Source organism: Bombus vancouverensis, unplaced genomic scaffold (assembly GCF_051014615.1).
Source record: "Bombus vancouverensis nearcticus unplaced genomic scaffold, iyBomVanc1_principal scaffold0053, whole genome shotgun sequence".
Taxonomy (NCBI): Eukaryota; Metazoa; Arthropoda; class Insecta; order Hymenoptera; family Apidae; genus Bombus; species Bombus vancouverensis.
The window spans coordinates 274031-294192 of record NW_027468944.1 but is presented as its reverse complement, the minus strand read 5'-3'; the positions used below and the strand labels follow the sequence as shown (position 1 = coordinate 294192).

At 37.3% G+C, this 20162-nt stretch overlaps 1 protein-coding gene and 2 long non-coding RNA genes across 4 annotated transcripts in view; 1 reads left to right on the top strand and 2 right to left on the bottom strand.

Moving 5' to 3' along the window:
* The window catches only part of LOC143304746 (uncharacterized), a 106299-nt gene extending 93967 nt beyond the window's left edge, over positions 1-12332 (bottom strand). The window contains exons 1-2 of the long non-coding RNA XR_013061389.1: positions 12106-12332; positions 380-518 (exon numbers count right to left, since the gene is read on the bottom strand). This is a non-coding gene — a long non-coding RNA (uncharacterized LOC143304746). The remainder of the gene's footprint in view (positions 1-379; positions 519-12105) is intronic.
* On the top strand, positions 451-3740 carry LOC143304743 (uncharacterized). 2 transcript variants are annotated; one of them, XM_076627267.1, is made up of 2 exons: positions 451-488; positions 1942-3740. In XM_076627267.1, the coding sequence occupies exons 1-2, from the start codon at positions 466-468 to the stop codon at positions 3560-3562; spliced, it is 1644 nt and encodes a 547-aa protein (XP_076483382.1). In that variant the 5' UTR covers positions 451-465; the 3' UTR covers positions 3563-3740. The 2 variants fall into 2 exon arrangements, with proteins under 2 accessions (XP_076483382.1, XP_076483381.1); XM_076627266.1 differs by lacking the exon at positions 451-488 and adding an exon at positions 1361-1477.
* LOC143304749 (uncharacterized) lies at positions 1204-7131 on the bottom strand. Its single transcript, XR_013061393.1, has 2 exons — positions 6585-7131; positions 1204-1604 (listed from the first exon to the last, which is right to left on the bottom strand). It is a non-coding gene; the product is annotated as an uncharacterized LOC143304749 (long non-coding RNA).
* Positions 12333-20162: the final 7830 nt, after the last annotated feature.

Below are 20162 nucleotides of genomic sequence, written 5' to 3'. Positions count from 1 at the left end.
GGAAACCTGAAAAGAAAAGAAGTTTATTACAAGTGCTCCAATTACTGTTTGAATGTGAAACGAGCTAGTTCAACGAATAACTAAAACGGTGAAAGTGCAACTTACCTCATGAACAATTAATCACCATACAAGGAAGCGTACATGCATGAATTTCGCAGACTAACAAGAAGAAATAAAATAGTTGATAAAGTATAGAAAGCGGTTAGAAAATAATCAAGATAGATTAATTGAGAGTTAGTAATAAATGTACCCGGAGTAAAGGGATATTTGGTTATGTATTAATCTACGTAGTATTGTGATGTTAATTTGTAATGCACAATAGTGGTCGCACATACAATGCATTATATATATATATTAAATTAAATAAATTAAACACCACCTTTATGACCACAGATATAAGACGATTGAAGGCAGCCGTAGTAGAAGGCAGCCGTAGTAAATATCCAAGGCATATCAAAGAATCGGATGATGTTGCGGGAACGATCCAGGTAAGTGATGCAGCAACGAAAGAGTAGAATCTGAAGAATTACAGACAATGTTAATCTAACAAGTAGATTTTAATCACTAATAAAGAAACCAATTCATATCATACACAAAATAATAGCAAATAGCAAGTACATGCAATAATAAATTAATAGGGAAAATAAGAAAGGTTAATAAACACAGGAATAGGTTAGAAATTAATCAAGATAGACTAACTAAATATTAACAACATGACTGAACTCGGTGCAAAAGAATAAAGTTACGCTACACAAAATATCTGGTAACACAATACACAAAAAACATTAACTAAATTAAACAAGACTTATATAAATGCAAGTCACGTATAATCAAAACAATGACTATCGAAATTCGATAACAATACAATCCATGCTATCACATTAAGGTAGCACACGGTATTGACACACACAATATCATGAAACACAAAACAATATTACAAAAACATTACTAAGTAAAATTATAGTGATTAACAATTAATTAACTATTTCAACGACACGCTACTGTTGACATTAAACCAACGCCATACCAAAGATACACGCGAGCGGCCATGTTGAAAAATTCGTCGCGCTCGCATACAAATAATAGCCAATAGAATGTAATACACCATCATAATAGTAATGTTAGATACTAATAAAAAAAAAACAACAACAAAAAAAAGGGGAGAGAGTTAAGGAAAATACATATAATAAATAACAACTAACATAATCATAACATATTATATATATTATATTATATACAGAGATACAGTATTCATACAAGGAACAGGTCCGAATGAAACATATATATATAAAAAAAAAAGAAAAAAAAATATATAATATATATATATTAACTATTTTTGTATGTGTGTATAGAACTGATGGCGAATTCATCAACCATTCTCTGAACGACGGATGGAAGAACATGTAGATGTTGTCCAGACGTTTCACGAGGAATCCAGAGAGCATTTTGAATCTCTGCAGAAAATCCTTCCATGCATGTTCGTTTACAAAAATCTGACAGACATCGAAAGAATTTTTTTTTTAGTCCAAGGAATAGCAATCCGTACCGTAGAACTGTAAAGCACCTGTACGCCACTCACGAAACCAAATACTTTTGCTATCCACCTGTAAACAAATGACATTTATAACTATGCATATAACTTTCACCTAATGTTTAACAATATATACATACACGCATGTTGTAAAGTAGGCGATATCTATTGATAATCTAAGTGACTCGTAAAATAAGTCGTCATATTTACCATTGCACGCATATATATATATATATATATTCAAAGACAAGCTATAATTGTAATAAAAAAAAATAATAATAATAAAAAAAAAAACAACAAAAAAAAACATATAAACTTTTTTTTTATATATTAATAATAATAATAATAAAAAGTTATTCTTATTTCTAATAAACCCGAGAGTAAGAAACGATTTAATAAATTGTTGATAGGAAGATGAACTGCCTAGTCATCGTACTCACCCTCATCAAAATAACACACGGCCTGGTAGGATATGACTGCAATGGCAACCACCTCAATGTTACCACTATCTCTCTAAACTCCATCGGGGACTGCAGCATACAGCCTACATTGACTGAAACCCAAGATATTTATATACAATTACTTCAACTCTCAGAATTTGAATTTACCAATGTAAGGCAATGCAAGGTGCAAATAACTCGAATTGTATATTACTGTGGCATGCACTCTCACACGTCGGCAGTGCATAACGGATTCGCCGAATACCTCCATGAAACAACCGCCCAACAATGCGCAAGGATGCACCAAGACGGCACGTTTTCACTCGGACCACAAAACCTTATAGTTGGCCTAAAGGATAATGCAACAGAAACAAGGTCGCTTGTCCTAGCCGGCAAGCTAACAGACGACGGCAGCTGCCAGGGAACACAGTATGTAGACCCATACGGGAGCTGGGAAAAGGTCCTCGTACAAGCAACAGTGAGGATAAGTTTAAAATCAGCAGTCGTGCCAGTACGGATCGAGGCGAACAAAATTCTACTGAAATCAGGAACGGTATGTACCTTTAGCGAAGGAAACTGTCTAGACGCTGAAGACGGATACACTTATTGGCAACCACAACCACCCTCACCATGCAAATTTGATCAGTACGATGTGCTATATGAAGGAATTGCTACAAGGATCCAAGAAATAAAAACCAACAGAGAATCAGCACAACCAGTTTACGCACTAACAACGCAGGAAGTAACATTTGCACTGACTAAAACCGGAGAACAGCCACTGTGTGGATATACCCTACTATCCACCGAACATCCCAAATTGTTCCTGTTAGAAACAACAAGAGGAAATACGTTCATCTCCAAAAGAAAGACAGCAGTCGAAAACTTGGACATATTCGCATACGTCAACTCAAAATTCATTTACGTAGAGAAACATATTAAACGACAAATGACAACATTGTACCATGATATATTGACACAAAGATGTACCACGCAGAAGAAACTAATAGAGAATGCTTTAAGCTTAGCAATCTTACTGCCCGATGAATTTGCATATACCATAACCAAAACCCCAGGACACATGGCCCTGATCGCAGGAGAAGCAGTCCACATAGTCAAATGCATTCAGGTACAAGTAAAGGTACGACATACAACAGAATGTTACTCGGAGCTACCCGTTTGGCAAGGGAATCGCACCGCATTTTTAACGCCAAAAACACACATTCTAACGCAACACGGAAACCACAGAGAATGTAGCGCGGTATTACCTACACTATACAATATCGACGGACTCTGGCACAAATTCGTACCAAAACCCATGGAAACAATTGCACCACAGGAACTCCGCCCGGATGTACGTCAAACGTGGCAATATTCAGCACCATCGTCGTTGGCCACGAGCGGAATATACACCCAAAAGGACCTTGATGCACTTCGGGACCACGTCATGTTCCCGGCAGAAAAATCTGCAGTTTTGAACACATTGGCCAGAGGAGCAACAGGAAAAACAATCGTCCCTGGAACAGTAAACATTCTGGGAATGATGGACGAAAACACATTAACGACAATAGCAAAAAATACCATATCAAGCTGATGGATTGGTTTCATGGAATTTGGAACCGTCAGTGCAGCAATATTTGGAATACTTGTAATATTTAAACTAATCAAGACGATAATAGATATAGCCATACATGGATACCAGTTACGTGAAACTTACGGATGTGGAATCGCCCTATTAGGAGCAATATGCGGCTCAGTTACCCACCTGCTACTATACCTCAAAAGAAAACGAAATATCGATGATCAAACAGCACAACCTCAAGGGATATCGATAACACCGGTAGTCACTCAACAACCAACGCCATCTACATCCGCCTTGAGCGAACTCAGAGACACCATCAGTCAAATTCCCTTTGGAAATTTGAACTCCAAGGGCGGGGGTGTCACGTCCCGCGCTCCGCACGCGCCGTAACGAGAACAAGAAAACTATCCCATGCAAAACGCGCGAATAAAGATTTGAATGCACAAACGAACACACGGCGCTACGAAACTAAAGGAAGGATTAACAAGGCGAGGGCAACTAATAAATCCAATCAGTATAAAAAAAAATAATAAATGAAACCAGCTAACGGATTGAACGAGTTACGAACCAAACAAATAAACCGGGAAATAAGAATAACTACAAAAGGGGAAATAATTGAAACACCAGATATACATGTATATATAAATATATTTTAATCAATCAACTTGGAGAGTTACATATAAATATAAACATATATGCTAGACATGTAATGAACTAGTAAATACTAGAGTTAATGCCTATAATACTATGCAACAAATACAATATTATCGATTTGTTACGACCGTTCGCGGAGAGACGCGGTCGCGAGGAAAACGCGTCAGCGAGAGGCGTAAATTCTCGCTACGATTCGGTGAATCGACGCCGCGAAGTAGTCGTTTCCCTGTTTCGATTAAGATAACAGAGGTGGTTAAATGAATATGACACAGTAGTAAGTTATATTTCACCGTTTATTCCAACAACTTATAACGAAGACAGTTATGCTGATGCGTATGTACGAGATGAGCGAGTGACTGATCTGCGGGTGTGTATACCCGGTGGAAGGATGTTGACCGTTCGAAGGATGTAAAATCAGTACTGTACTGGGAGACGATGATGTGTCGGAGGAAAGCTAAGGATGGGTGTGTCTAGCGCACGGGACCATCGGATTTGTTGGTGCCGATGTTATTTAGGAGAGTGAGGGAATAGGCTTCGTTTCTAATTGGTTAAACGAAGGGTCTTAACCGCCCTCGAGAGAAAGTGGTTAGTGGGAGGACAGTTGCAGCGTACGTGCGAAAAACCAACTTTCCTTAGTTAAGCCGTGGTAGACAATAGTCTTTGGAAATTCTTCCGAACCAGATGTTTGTTTTGTTTGAAGGACCTTTCCTAGGAAATCTATGAGATTTATGGAAGGTCCTTGAAACTATGGAGGATACGCTGCGAGTATCCGAAGACATCTGGTTGCCACATTGCCCGCGGTGTGTGGCCTCGGCTAGGTAGAGTGTTACGCGACGTAACATACTCCTCCCGTTGAGAGGGTACCGATCAAAAGGAAATTTTGGGTTCTTGGGGAAAGGATCCTTGGAAATTTTGGGAACATCCTCTAGTACCTTAGCCTAGATTTTATTATAGTTGTAATTGCTTAAGATTTGTAATAAGCGAGATTGGGTTCGAGGTGACAATCGGTCGCTGAACGTAGCCACGGTCACGGGATGGATGTTTTATCTAACGGAGGTCTGGAGTGGTTGTATGTGTTTTCCGAGAAATGTGGTTGTGGCGGCATGCGGCCTCGAGAGCGGGCCTAGCCACGTGTGATGTTGCCTCGGAGGTGCCGATGCAATGGGACATACATTGTATTAGTAATCAAAACTCCAGGCAGAAACTGCCTAGCAACGGCGTTTGGAACTTTCTCGATGCTTCCAACGAGTGCGTATCAAATTTCAGACGAGGCCGGTATTCGTGCGATTGCCTTGGAGAGTGACACCTCGAGCATTTTCGTCAATCGTATTTTGCGCCTAAGATTATTTTTACGCTTAGTAAAGAGTTATCTCGTTGGCTGTGGATTCGTTTGAACCCAACAAACACATTGTTAATAGTGTACATTAAATTCATTATTCGTAAATCATATTATTCATTAATCTTACTATTCGTTAAGCTTATTATTCATTAGACTTATTATCTGTTAAACTTAATTATTCGTATAATTTATTATTTATTAACTTCATTGTTCATCAAATTTATTATTCGTTAGACTTAATTATTTGTTAAGCTTTGTGATAGTCTTGTATATACGCGTACATATAATCTCGGCTTTGTGAAACGATGGCTAGTCCACGCGAAGAGTTGTCCCTCGCCCAAAATTCCGATCTTAACCCGACATATATTTTAAATAACCCAGAGCGGTCGGAGCCTATATCGAATCGATAAAGTTTGGACCCACGTAAAAATAAGTATAAAGCTCAGGAGTTTTGTCGTTTGGGTATTCAATTGTGTGTTCACTATCGTTACTACTCGCACTCCGCACTCGTAGTACAAATCGACAAATTTTTACAATTTGTTAATTTATCAACCACGGTTGATCATTTTACAATCCACAGGAAAATGATAACATGCTCGATATTCTAGTTCGCGTTTGAAGATACATAAAAAATATATATTTATGCACTTCCTATACTACATATCCCATTGAGCATGTGAAAACTCGCTAGTAGAACGCTAGTAGTAGGTTATGAAAATACATCTAATTCATAAATATATTGTGAAAATTATGTAAAGAAATATAAATAGAAGATAAATTTGAGATAACAAAATGATAGCACGCGCCATACAAAATATATGTCGGGTTTACATTAGAATTAGGGTTAGGGGCGTGAAACGAATCTTCGTTTGGGTTACACGTTGTCGTTATGCAATGGAGAAGACATTGACTAGTGCAAATACGATTATTATAGAACCAGACAAGTAACCGCGGTAATTAGGTGCTCGAGAAACTAATGACAATGATCCTAGGTTCAATAACGAATCCGCGGTCGACGGGATGATAGATGAACGTACTCACAAAATCTAAGTCGGACGCGTAGTATTCACTGGTCGTAAAGAGTTACTCCTTTCATCAATGAGATCGCGAGAAAGAATGTCTTTCCCGTCCCGATCATGCCACAGAGGAAAACTATAATGGGGTGTGTCTAAGGACACGAGATCATCGGAATCGTCGAGAAAAGCCTTCGTTCAGAAAGTAAGGGAAATTGGCGTTGCTGCTAATTGGTCAATCTCCATATCGGTGGTTAGAAAAAGATGCTAGCCGCCCTCGAGGGAAAGTTGCTAGTGGGAGACGCCGCTCGTTGAAAAATATGTCTCCCCTATCTTCCCGTAGTTGGGACAAAGACTGTTTGTCTTTTTGAAGGACTTTAGTTAACTAAACCTTAAGATTTATAACGGGCCCTCGAGCTAGCCGAACATGTACTGCGGAGACGCATCGACATCTGGCAATCATCTTACTCGAAGAATAAGGTCTGCGTGTGGCGAGCTACGGGACAGAGACCGTTGGAATGTTTACTGTCGCGTGTCGCCACGAATATTTCTTTTAAGGAGAGCTATAGAATTACTCCATACCTTTGTTAGACAAAGCGTTCATCCCGTGACCGCGGCTACGTTCGGCGACTGGCTGTCGCCCCGAGCCCAAGTTCATTATCACAACTCTGGAACAATTACAATCGGATTGAATAACTACAATTGTTTAATTACAGCTATAATAGACTGTAGGTTACAATATTGCGGGATGATCAAAAATTCCAAAGGCTCCGGTGTTCTTTCATCTCCGACATATATAATTCGTGACATCCTTGTAAAATCTAGACATGATTCTTTTGTTAGTTTTTCGTAATTGTATCACAATTTTAAGATTAATTAAACGAATATTTAATAATGATTTTAACACCGAAAATAACGATTATTATACTGCGAATTTTTATATGAATACAGTATGTTAGAATATGTGAAATATAAGGTCCGGCCAAATAACATCAACAAACGAAAAACAGTTTTGTACGAAGAAAAACAAGAAAGACATAAAGAATAATACACTTTGTTTTCGAGAAAATTGATCTTGGAAATCTGTTTGAAACATGTAAATTTGGTTAGTCTCCGACTAAGTAGACGGAAGTTATTCTACTTGCAAAAATAAGAGAAAAATGTTGAATAAAATCTTTCCGTATGAAGCTTCATTTTCAAGAAAATCGAATTTCTTCGTGCTCGGTTGATAACACTGTTCGACACATATTTAATTTTGCAACCTTCAATAGGCGATTCTTGTAGACTTTTGCGAGCTACACTCGAATTTGCAAACCGTTTTTTCCTATAACTCACAATTTTTGAAAAAGTCAATTTTGAAGAAAATTGGAAATTTTCAACTTTGGAAATATTTTATCTCCTTATAGTAGCAGCTATTGAGTTACGGCTGAGACAAAAAAATTCTGTGGACTCTCCCGAATAAAATGATATGTATTGTTATTGCATTATGAACATTTAAACATGTTTAAATAATTATTAGAGCGAAAAAGCATCTCAGACGCAACATTTGTTCTTACATTTCTCAGTTTATTCAAAAAACTAAAGGTCTAGGAGAAAATGTAACTACAATACGCGATACAACAAACACTTCTGCTAAGGCAAGCATCATCTACCGTATTTCATTTGCGATATAGAAGCACAACTCACGATGGCTTGTTCGCCATTCGGTAGAACGGAACCGCTAAACGCACGTAGTTCTACTTTCATCGAAAATATTAACATTATCAAGATTTTTAGATTTCTTATATCGCTACTTGGTATTGATGGTGGCACAACTAAAAAGAATTTCGAATTTGCTTTTATTGAATAGCAAATCTACATTATGCTTTTCTTTCTATCATATAAAACGGTAAATTTAAAATTCCGTCAGTTTTGCGCTACAGGACAAAATTATTAGGTATCACCCTGACCTTAGTTTTACGATAATAATTTCATATCTTCAGTTGTTTGCGACACTATAAGTGGAAGGTCATACTGCTTTCGCGAATAATGGTATATCTTGTGTTTAGTCAGTCTGATAATGTTATTGAAATGACTCGTTGAAATTCTCTTCGAAAATTTTAAAAAGCCTCTTCTCTAAAATTTACCTTTTTGCGAATTGCGATATATGTTTCTGCTTCATCGATTGAAAAATATTTACTGAAAAATATTCCGTCAATTTTGGAAGTTTATTTTCAAACTCTTCTTTCTCATTCATTTAAAAATTCCCTTTCTCGAGCTCTGCATTCGAATCTCTCCGACGCTTTGACATTTCACAAATAATAATTTGTGAATCATATACTTGTAAATAATAATTTGTCACGACAGTTGTAGTTTTCTGATAGTTGTGAGATAAGTACCGAGGATCATAATCCTTCTACCAGAAGGTTCATCGTCTTCTCTGCTCCGTGGCTGGGGTTCTTTCTAGAGCATCGTTAAGCCAGTTTGAGAATTTCTTGTGACATTTGCTCTCGAAAGTACACTGAAATTGTGCATCCATTTGAGAGTTTAAGTTAGAAAAATTTACCAAATGTCCAGCTGAACAAATTCTAAAGTACAAATTGAATATTAAAAAAAAAAAAAAAATTGAGTGCAGCTTGAAAGCTTGTTATCACACACTCTCAGAATCGTCTATTTGAGATTCGCTCGTTCGTTTGTCCGTCTGTTCTACAGTTTGTTTCGAAATACAAGTGAGGTGAGATAACGACTCAACGAAAGGCTTTGTGCTCTTATATTTGCGTACAATTACATACAATTGGGTGTAGAGATAAAATACGGATAATGTTACGCCACGAGGCTTACCACAGGCTGTATTTTCTAACCGTCGCTCGCGGTCCTACAACGTCGCAGACGGATCGTCGCGGCTGCCCGGCAAACAAACATTGTAGTGGCAAGCGCATGGTTCATTAAGCAGGGCGACCTCCAGAAACATCGACTCGTGGCCGTTATTTTACCTCGCGTAAAAGAATGTGGCGTGATCCGAACGTAGTGGGGGTCGCCTTCCAGAAAAAACGAAAATAATCGAAGGGAGTTCAGTTCCTTCTGACGAGTCAAACGTGACACTTCGACAAATCTGACGAGCAAACGAATTTATCTAGAGATATCGCAAAGTCGAGTCAAATTTCTGTAACATCTTCATCATATTATTGTAAAATATATTGTTCTATGTTAACCTGTTAATACAGTGTTACATTCATTAAACCACCTCTGTTATCCTAAACGAAATAGGGGAACGACTATTTCGCGGCGTCGATTAACATCATCGTAGCAAGAATTTACGCCTCTCGCTGACGCGTTCTCCTAGCGGCCGCGTCTCTCCGCGAACGGTCGTAACAGATAAAGTAGGATAAACAGAGATAGTCGCCTCTCACTCTCCACTGGAGTTGTAGCATGGAACGCCGTAACAACTGAGAGTCTCCTCTCGAGCTCAAAGGTTAAGGGCACAGAGCTATCGGCGATGTCAATAGTTTTCAATAGAAGACAAGGGAGCTTAGTCAGCGAGTTTAAGCGAACGTCTCTTTTTACCTAGCAGTTAAATAATATTTCAATCTCCCGTAATACCCATTCGCTCTATCACACCTACATATATTATGAATAAAATATAAGAGTTAGGTTCACGTTAGGGCATTGATCCGGTAGCAACTGACGCATATGTCGCTTTATTTTTAATTAAGATGTGACGATATGACTTTATGATTTACAGTTTTGCCCTCCTTTTGAGATAACGGCTACTTTAGAATAAGACTAAACAAAAATACATAGATGTTTCGATGATAAACGATAGCGATATGAGTATTCAGCGCCTTAAAAATTAATTACGGCAGAGAATTTTTTAGATTAGAAACTAAAAGTAGAATATTAAAGTTTGTGTTTGTAAGATCAGAAAAGTATTACATTTTTCTGAATATTTCTTTTCATTATTTTCTATCATTTTTCATTCGTTATTTTGTTTTATATATTAAGATGAATACAATAAATAATACAAACAAACTTCCGAATAAATAAAAATATAAACCTATTTCACTCCACAATTCAAAACTTCTAAAGTGTACTTTATTTTCTACTCTAAAAAGCTTTTCAAGACATTCAGATATTCTTCAGATATTAGTTCCTATCAGTACATACACGTCGCTATTAACAAAATGTTTATGTATTTCCACTACCCTTGTTCTAAAATAGCTATTATTTTGAAAATATGTAAAAAAATCTTTTAATCCTTTTAGGAGATGTATGGCTAAACTGAGATCGCAGGTGAAATTAAATTTTCGATGTTCTGTAAACTTTTGCTAGCACTAAAGATAGCAAACAACAATTCATGCCAAATAATTGTGGACGAAATAAATTCAAAATTAATTTCATACACAAGCAAAGCACGCGATTCACTGTTGATTTGAGAATCTTCTGCTCCTTCACTTAATTTTTCTAGTGCACCTTCATTAATCTCTAAAAAGCTGGCATTTTGCCACTGAAATTTTGAATTTGTATACAACTTACATATTGCACAAACTTTGCAAGTTTGTTCCTGAAGTTCGGCCATGGCAAATATCACTCAGGACCAGTTTACTGGATGATTGCACCGAATGAACCACTGGTCTCCAAAACGGTCTGACAATTATTATTACACTAGAAGTAATTTTTAGCATGATAAAGTAATATATATGCTTGTTACATGTTTCTTATTCAGGATAACATCTCAAATTTGATTTATTTCGCTTATTTCCTTTATTCGTAGAAAGTGCTTTGTATAAACAAATATTAATAACACTTATATCCACTAATTTGCAAAAATTCAGAACTGTGATTGATCGATATTCATCTTGCGTGGCATGTGACACAGAAATGTAAACTGTTCGTCTGAATACGCATATAACATACACACACGTTATAAAATATGTTTATATCAGTCAGTATCGTTTCATTACCAGTCAACTCACCAAAAATAGAATTTGTTTCTACTTTGTGCACTCTTCTGTTTGGATGATCACTTTCGATGAAACGCGGATGAAAATTTCGATGAATATCTCAAAATGAAAAGGAGTACATTCGGATTATGGATCGCAGTAGTTCTCACGGATGGTTCTCGACCGATCGGACTAGCCCTTTCGCTATTACGGGCGACTATAGTCGCCCTGCGTAAGACATCTCGTATTTTACATACAACGAGTATTGTACAAGCCTTCATTAGCAATAAAATGGTGAGACAAGAGGGCATTGTATATGTTGTCCTCTTTCCGCAATGAAAAATTTGTTGATACGAAACGTCTTTATCGCACGCAAAAAATGATTAAAAAACTGAAGTGTGTTATCAATTATAATCGATTGATGTGGAGCGAATCGCGATACCAGTGCCAGATTTGTGATGTTGTCCTGTGTGTAACACCATGTTTCGAAAAATACCACACGCAATTCCATTATTAAAAGCTATTCGTATCCATACAATTATATTATATTATATTATATTATTATATTCTATAATGTTATTTGTTTTCAAATTGTAATTAAAAGTGAGTATGTTAAGAAGTTATAAATACCCTGTTTTGAGGAAAGCTTTTTTCTTCGAAAAACACCGTCAGAGCAGCTTGGTTTGCAGTGAGGCGTAAACGCGGTTGCTGATGTCACGTCGATTCGGGGTAATTTCACGTTCCGCACGTAAGGTGAGAGATTCGCACTTCAATTATGATCGTTATTACAAATTTTATTAGAAACTGACAGAGTAACGATACAGAATGTTTTAACAGAACAGAATAGAATGTCGAGTACTGACTTGGGAGGTATTTTTATATCAAGGGTTTGGTTCCTGTGGAGGGGTTATCGCTGGATGCCGGACACATAGAGATTCCGTTACTGCTTAGTTACTGCTTTGATGGCTAAGGTATGTGAGATATAATTATCCTTTCGCTGCATTCCCACGGTCACCGTGACATTCCCCCCTCCTTAGCTTCGCTTTGCTCCGCTAAAGCGTAAGGCTCTGATGGGGCTTCTAAGTTGAATGATACCCTCATCTTCGTCTTCGGTGATATTTCGGAAGGTGACCGTCCTTGGTACTGTTGATGTTTGATCGATCCTGTTTACACGAGCGGTAGGGCAGAGTATTTTGATACATACATTTTTAGGAAGTGATCGGCGTAGATATTCGAATATTACATTTGTACATTACATATGTCGGGTTTACATTAGAATTAGGGTTAGGGGCGTGAAACGAATCTTCGTTTGGATTACACGTTGTCGTTATGCAATAGAGAAGACATTGACTAGTGCAAATACGATTATTATAGAACCGGACAAGTAACCGTGGTAGAGTAGGTAATCGAGAAACTAATGACAATGATTCTAGGTTCAATAACGAATCCGCGGTCGACGGGATGATAGATGAACGTACTCACAAAATCTAAGTCGGACGCGTAATATTCACTGGTCGTAAAGGGTTACTCCTTTCATCAATGAGATCGCGAGCGAGAATGCCTTTCCCGTCCCGATGATGCCACAGAGGAAAACTATAATGGGGTGTGTCTAAGGACACGAGATCATCGGATTCGTCGAGAAAAGCCTTCGTTCAGAAAGTAAGGGAAATTGGCGTTGTTGCTAATTGGTCAATCTCCATATCGGTGGTTAGAAAAAGATGCTAGCCGCCCTTGAGGGAAAGTTGCTAGTGGGAGACGCCGCTCGTTGAAAAATAGGTCTCCCCTATTTTCCCGTAGGTGGGACAAAGACTGTTTGTCTGTTTGAAGGACTTTAGTTGACTAAATCTTAAGATTTATAACGGGCCCTCGGGCTAGCTGAACATTACTGCGGAGACGCATCGACATCTGGCAATCATCTTACTCGAAGAATAGGGTCTGCGTGTGGCGAGCTACGGGACAGAGACCGTTGGAATGCTTACTGTCGAGTGTTACAACTATTTCCTTTTTAAGGAGAGCTATAGAATTATTCCATGCCTTTGTTAGACAAAGCGTTTATCCCGTGATCGCGGCTACGTTCGGCGACTGACTGTCGCCTCGAACCCAAGCTCATTATCACAACCCTCGAACAATTACAATCGGATTGAATAACTACAATTGTTCAATTACAGCTATAGTAGACTCTAGGTTACAATATTGCGGGATTATCAAAAATTCCAAAGGCTCCGATGTTCTTTCATCTCCGACACATATATTGTTCCTAATCCTAGGACTACGATTCCTAATATTTGTAGTGTGGATATGCCATATTCCTTCAGTGAATTTATGCGTCGCTCAAATTGAAGGGTACTGATTTGTGTTTGTAATGCATCGAGGTTGGCTTTATATCGATTAAAATCGTGAGTTACCTTTGGAGCTGTTTCTAATATTTTCTCTAATATTGGAACATCTGTTTCTTCGAAGCTGTATATACTATTCTTAAATTTGGTTTCGTAAGAGATATTTTTACGCGATCCTCCTATTTTCATGATATTATGATCGTATGTGATTATGCACCCGGTTTTACTGCTAATTAAGCTTGGTTGTCTAATTTCTAGGATTTTATGTGTCTTACATAACACGTCGATTTGTACATTTTTCGCAGGAATAATAATATAATGGTTTTCCTGTTTTGATGTCTAAGGTATATGAGATATAATTATCCTTTCGCTGCATTCCCACGGTCACCGTGACACTGACGACCTTTCTCGGACACCGTGCACTATTTTGGCACGGCGGCACGTTCAGTGGGATTGCCGCGCCGAAGAGGCCGTCCGTAGCGAAAGGGCTAGTACACTTTGCCAATGATCTTCCGGAAATGCTCGCGTTTATAACACGCTCGACTATTGAGCACACGATGGACATAGAAAATGAAATGCATTATTACAATTATTGGAAAGATGCCGTCAGAAATACTAATGTCCTGATTCTAAAACAGTCTCTTATGTTCGGAAGTATATGTCATAAAATTGCTTATGAAAATCCTCGCGTATTTATTCTTTTGGACGAAACGTAAATGAAACGACTTTTACAGCTTACAATTTTTTATGTACAGTAAAATGAGTAAAATTGAATATTTATATATTTGTCGGGTTATCATTAGGATTTAAGGCGCGTAATTTGGCTTCAGGTTCCCCCGATGAATTTCCTAACGAAGATGTCGGCTGATCGTTGTAAGGAAGAACTCTCATTTCATCATAAAATTGGTCCTCCGTCTTGATATTATTTGCGAGCGTTAGTCGTCGAAAGCGTTGATCTTGTGAGCTTGGCATATAAAGGGCAAAGGCATTGATTACTTCGGGCATCGTTAGATCTTGCAACTTCATCTGCAATATGGAACGGAGGCGACTACCATAAGCTCCTGGGGTTTCGGTCTCCGACGGTCGTTCTCTGGATATCCTTATTAACGCCGAGGCAGCTGTCTCTCTGCCACCAAAACGCGAAAGGAATTGTTCCTTAAACGTTGGCCAGGAAAGCTTTCCACCGCGCACTATTTGTGAAAGCCAATGCGCAGCAGACCCCTTTAGGGCGCGATTTAGAGCAGAAAGTAACGCACTATCTTGTATCGGGTAGTCTTTCAAAATCACATCTGTATATGAGCACCACGCGGATGGATCAGCGCCCGTGCCTTCAGGGTCAAAACGTGGTAACGTTACATCCTTAGGTTCCGTACTCGGTCTTTGCTCCCTCGGCTGAGTAATCCGGTCCATGATTTTCATGAGTTGTTCCAAGGTGACACATGGGCTTGATCCCACTTCTGATATCGGGTTATCATTAGGATTTAAGGCGCGTAACAATTCTTCGTTTGAATTAGCCATTGTTTTACGAAACAGAGAATATATTTACGCGAATAAACAAGATTTTACAAAATATTATGAATAATGAGTTTAATAAATGATAAGATTAACAAACGATAAGTTTAACTAATAATTAGATTAAAGAATAATAAGTTTAACGAACAATAAGAGGAACGAATAATATGTCTTACGAATAATAAATTTAACGAATAATGAGATTAACGATTGATAGGTTTTACGAATAATGAATTTAATTAACGCTATTAACAATGTTCCGGGGTTCAAACGAATCCACGGTCAATGGGATAACTCTTTACTATGCGTAGAATAATTTTAAACACAAAAATACGATTGCTGAGACACTCGGTAAATTGCTCGATGTATCACTTTCCAAGGCGATCACACGAATGAATATCTGATGAAAATCTTTTTCGCTATACGACTGCATTTGTTTGTTATATGCCCGCTGGAGGCATCGAGAAGGTTCCAATCGTCGTTGCTAGGCAGTTTCTGTCAAAAGTTTGTTGTATACTCTTTGGAAACATCGAGAAAGATCCAAACGCCGTTACTAGGCAGTTTCTGTCTGGAGATTGATTCCTATTACAACGTGTGTCCCATTATATCGACATCTCTAAAGTACAATTCTATGTGATTTCTAGGGAGAACAATACAACCGATCCACACCTTCGTCAGGCAAAACGTTTATCCCGTGACCGTGGCTACGTTCGGCGACCAGTTGTCACCTCGAACCCACTTTCGCTTTCACAAATATCAAACAATTACAAATGACAATTGCTTAGTTACAGTTATGATAAAATCTAGGCTAAAGCATTAGAAGGCTTCCTCAAAATTGCAAAAGGAAGGCTCCAGTTTTCCTTTCACCTCCGACATATTATTTTAGTGCAGTAGTGATAGTATAATTTTTGTCTATCACAAAATGTACATAAAATATTTCGCATATTTCTGCATATTTCTGCATATTTTTGCATATTTTTTTTATTTAAGTATAAATTAATATTTCAAAACATAAGTAAAGCTAATAATAAGTGAGTTATCGTGTGCCCATATCTTTCATAACAAAATAACTCTGATACATAGATACTTGTTGACACGTTTTCAAACTCTTCTGCTAGTTATATTTTTCTCACTTTTATACACCTTTTTACACTTCTATTAGTTACCATATATACTGCTGCGAATAATTATAAACTCAACCCTATATTCAAATTTTTTATGATACTAAAACAAAAGTTGAAAGGATCGTTTGTATAATTTTATATTATAATATAAAACAAATCTGAAGATAGAACAAACAAAAATTGTCTTCTTTCTGGAAAAAATTAAATTTTCTCTTAAAATTGTGTTTTTGGCTGTGAAACAATATAAATTCAATGTTAATTTTGTTATCCTTTTATTTAATATTTAGTGGATGTTCCCTTATTTTTTATTTCTTCTATGAATCTGTGAGGTACACTATGCACTGATTTATTTAAAAAACAGGAGAGGTATTATCCAAACAAATTATTGCTTTTTTTTAGAATTTAATGTATATATTAATTTACATTATGCTGCTTTTGTAACATTCATGCTGCTTTTACGAGCCAATAATCATCTGGAAAATTGAAACCACTAGCTGTTCTTGCATACAATAAAGTGTAGTATAGATTATTCGAATTAAGTGGTTTCTTATGCCACTACAATCAGAAAAGCACTCAAACGGAAACTTGGCATTCAGCTTCTTTTGGGAATTACAGAAAAACGCTTTAACAGTTTATAAGACTACGACAAAGAAGAATACAAACATCAGAAAATTTAGAGAATTATTAGTTATGAAATTATTAAGGCTGACTGCTTATGTAATGAAATCTTCTATTTAACGTAGATATCATAATATTGTCATCCGAAAAAGTGCTTCTGGACTGTTGAAGTTATCTGATAGAGGAACGCATGGATAAATTTATAATAGAAATATATATTGAAGTAAGCTGAAGTAGAGGTATAGTATATGCTGATCCAGATCCTCACTCTAGCAGTGATACAGTATAATAAAATATAATAGGGAGCAGGTTGATACATTGACAGCAAAGGACATTACCAAAAAATTAACCTTGGTGTGTAACTCTAGCTGAAAGTTACAAGAAACAGCAATAAAGGTCTACTTATAGCTCTTTTGTTTCTAGACCTTGTGACCCAAAAACAACATTTATATTCAAGGACACAATAATATGGACCTCTCCTTTTCGTTAACTTTTTTGCTTCACTAAGTTCTATTTTCACCGTAACAGCGGTGTCCAGGTCACGAGTATACAAAAGAAAAAGATATAGATTTTTTCTAGAAGTAAATACTTCATCATGGACAAAACATTACATTGAAAATAATTTTTAAATAAACCATGTTTCTATATTACTTTTATAACAGTTTAATAGTCTTATTATTGTTGAGAATTGTGGATCTTAGTCGCCGAAATAAACGTATAGCAACACTCACATTACACGTAGAAATGATATTAAAATAGTTTCATATTTATTTAATATGTGATTTATAAGATATTCGTAGATACACACTGAACGTGTCTCAGTACTCTTTTTGTCTCACCATCATTTTCTCCGTTCTTTTGTTCTACGAGACGCTGCGCACGCACATCCTTCCACACACACTCATACTCACATATATGTGTCACTATTACGCGGCTAATTTGTGTGTAACACACAAAATTACACATATCTCAAAAATTATATCCTGTGAAATATCCTTCCAAATAACTTTCCCACTAACTTATCTCGTAAGTACTTAAATAAGCGTTGTTCGGGATTTTGATGGTAGGGAACACGTCACTCGCATACGAAGAATTATCCACTAAACTGATAGCAATTGAGGCGAGTTTTGTCCATATAAAAAGTATTGGTGGAGTAGATGGGATAAAGAATATTCTTTCAACCGACTAATGATTAGGAAAAAATGGGATCAGCATGGCGCAACAAATTCCAAGGAAAGCATGATGGCCGTATCAAGGGACGACAACACGACAATGCCAGTATTCGCCCTAAGTAGCCTCCTATCCACTCATAACAGCAAACGAAGTAATTCGTCATTCGACTTGCCGATATTTCTGACTCTGCCATTTATTTTCCGACTAGATTTAATACATTGTTACATTTCATTTTTGTTAGGGAAGTGATACATTTACACTGTACATGAGAGTGTGTGTGTAAGGGTTAGAGGGCGTCAAGGACTCAGTGGAGACAAAAGACTGTTGTCAGATGTTAGAAGAAAAACAATAGACAACGTTAGATCAGAAGGACGGTTTCAAGGTGGGACGACCGAAAGGTCAGAGTGTGCGAGTCGAAAAGTGTGTGTGTTGCGAGAGACAGAGCTAATCGAGTCGTCGAAGAGTAGAGTCGTTAGAGTTAATCGAGAAACCGAAGAGTAGAGTCGGTTGGCAACCAGCGTGCGTGCAAGACGTTCTTAGAGAGGAATATAGATGTATAACTGTTGTATGGAAATATAGCCAATAATTTGTATTCCCAAATCCTCGAATTTCCTTAACATGGTAGCAGAGCGTGGTTACTAGTTTTGCAAGATATTTAGTGCGTGGTTACGATCTTGCGAGTGAGTTTTCAGTAAAGAAAAAAAAGCTTTCAGAAAAAAAAAAAAAATATTTCGAGCACGTAGGAACGCTTGAGTAAGAAAAGAAAAAAAAGAAGAATCAATTAAAATGGAGAGATCGGAAATCATGATACCTATATTCGATGGTGAGGATTATGGAATGTGGAAGCAAAGAATCACGATGTTTCTCAAATGTAAGGAATGCGAGGTTGTTACAACTAGAATGAAGAACGAAAGAGACGATGAAGACTGGGACAAAAAGGATTTGAAGGCGATTAATATAATTTATAGTGCAATATCGAACAGACAATTGGAGTATGTTAGGGAAGGAAAAACGGCGTATGATATAATAAAAAGGTTCGATAAAATGTACTTGAAAGAGTCGACGGCACTGCAGATCGTATGCAGAAGGAGATTGGAAAACATAAGACTGGAGAACTACAGTGATTCAGCATCATTCTTTAACGATTTCGAAAAATTAATCAATGAATTAAAAAGTGCGGGCGCACAAGTAAGTGAGAGGGAAAAGCTGAATTACATGCTGAATACGTTACCCGAAGAATACAGCTACATAGCGGACATAATAGACGCATTGAAAGAAGAGAATCAAACGGTAGCGTATGTGAAAAATAAAATAGAGATAGCAGAGAAGAAAAATAAATCCAATCGAGGAGAAAGGCAAACCAACGCCTTTTCTGCAAAAAAAGGAAGGATGCTTCAGATGTGGTAGATTAGGACACTTTGCGAGAGAGTGTCAAAATGGCGTCCAAGCGGGAAGCAGTAACGGCTATTGGCATGGGCCAACACGTGGTCGAAACAGAGGAAGAGGGAACAAAGGCAATACGAGCAGAGGACGTGGAAACTTTCATCGTCAATCAACAACCGGCACGGGCGAGCATGGAAACTCAAGAGCAGGCATATGGATAGCAACGGCGCACGCAGCAAACAGCAGTGAGACGAATGAAATAAGTAAGAACGAAATAGTGTGGCTATTAGATAGCGGTTGTACCGATCACATAATTAATAATATAAATTATTTCGATAAATCTATCGACCTAAAAGAACCGGTAAATATATATTTAGGCGATAATAGACCGATAAAAGCGACAAAAGTTGGGAATGTTATAAGTTATTTTGAAGCATTCGGAAAACAAAATGAAATAAATATGAGGAAAGTATTTTACGCGAAAGAAATGTCCGCAAATTTGATTAGTTTAGGTAAACTAACAGACAATAAGAATACGGTT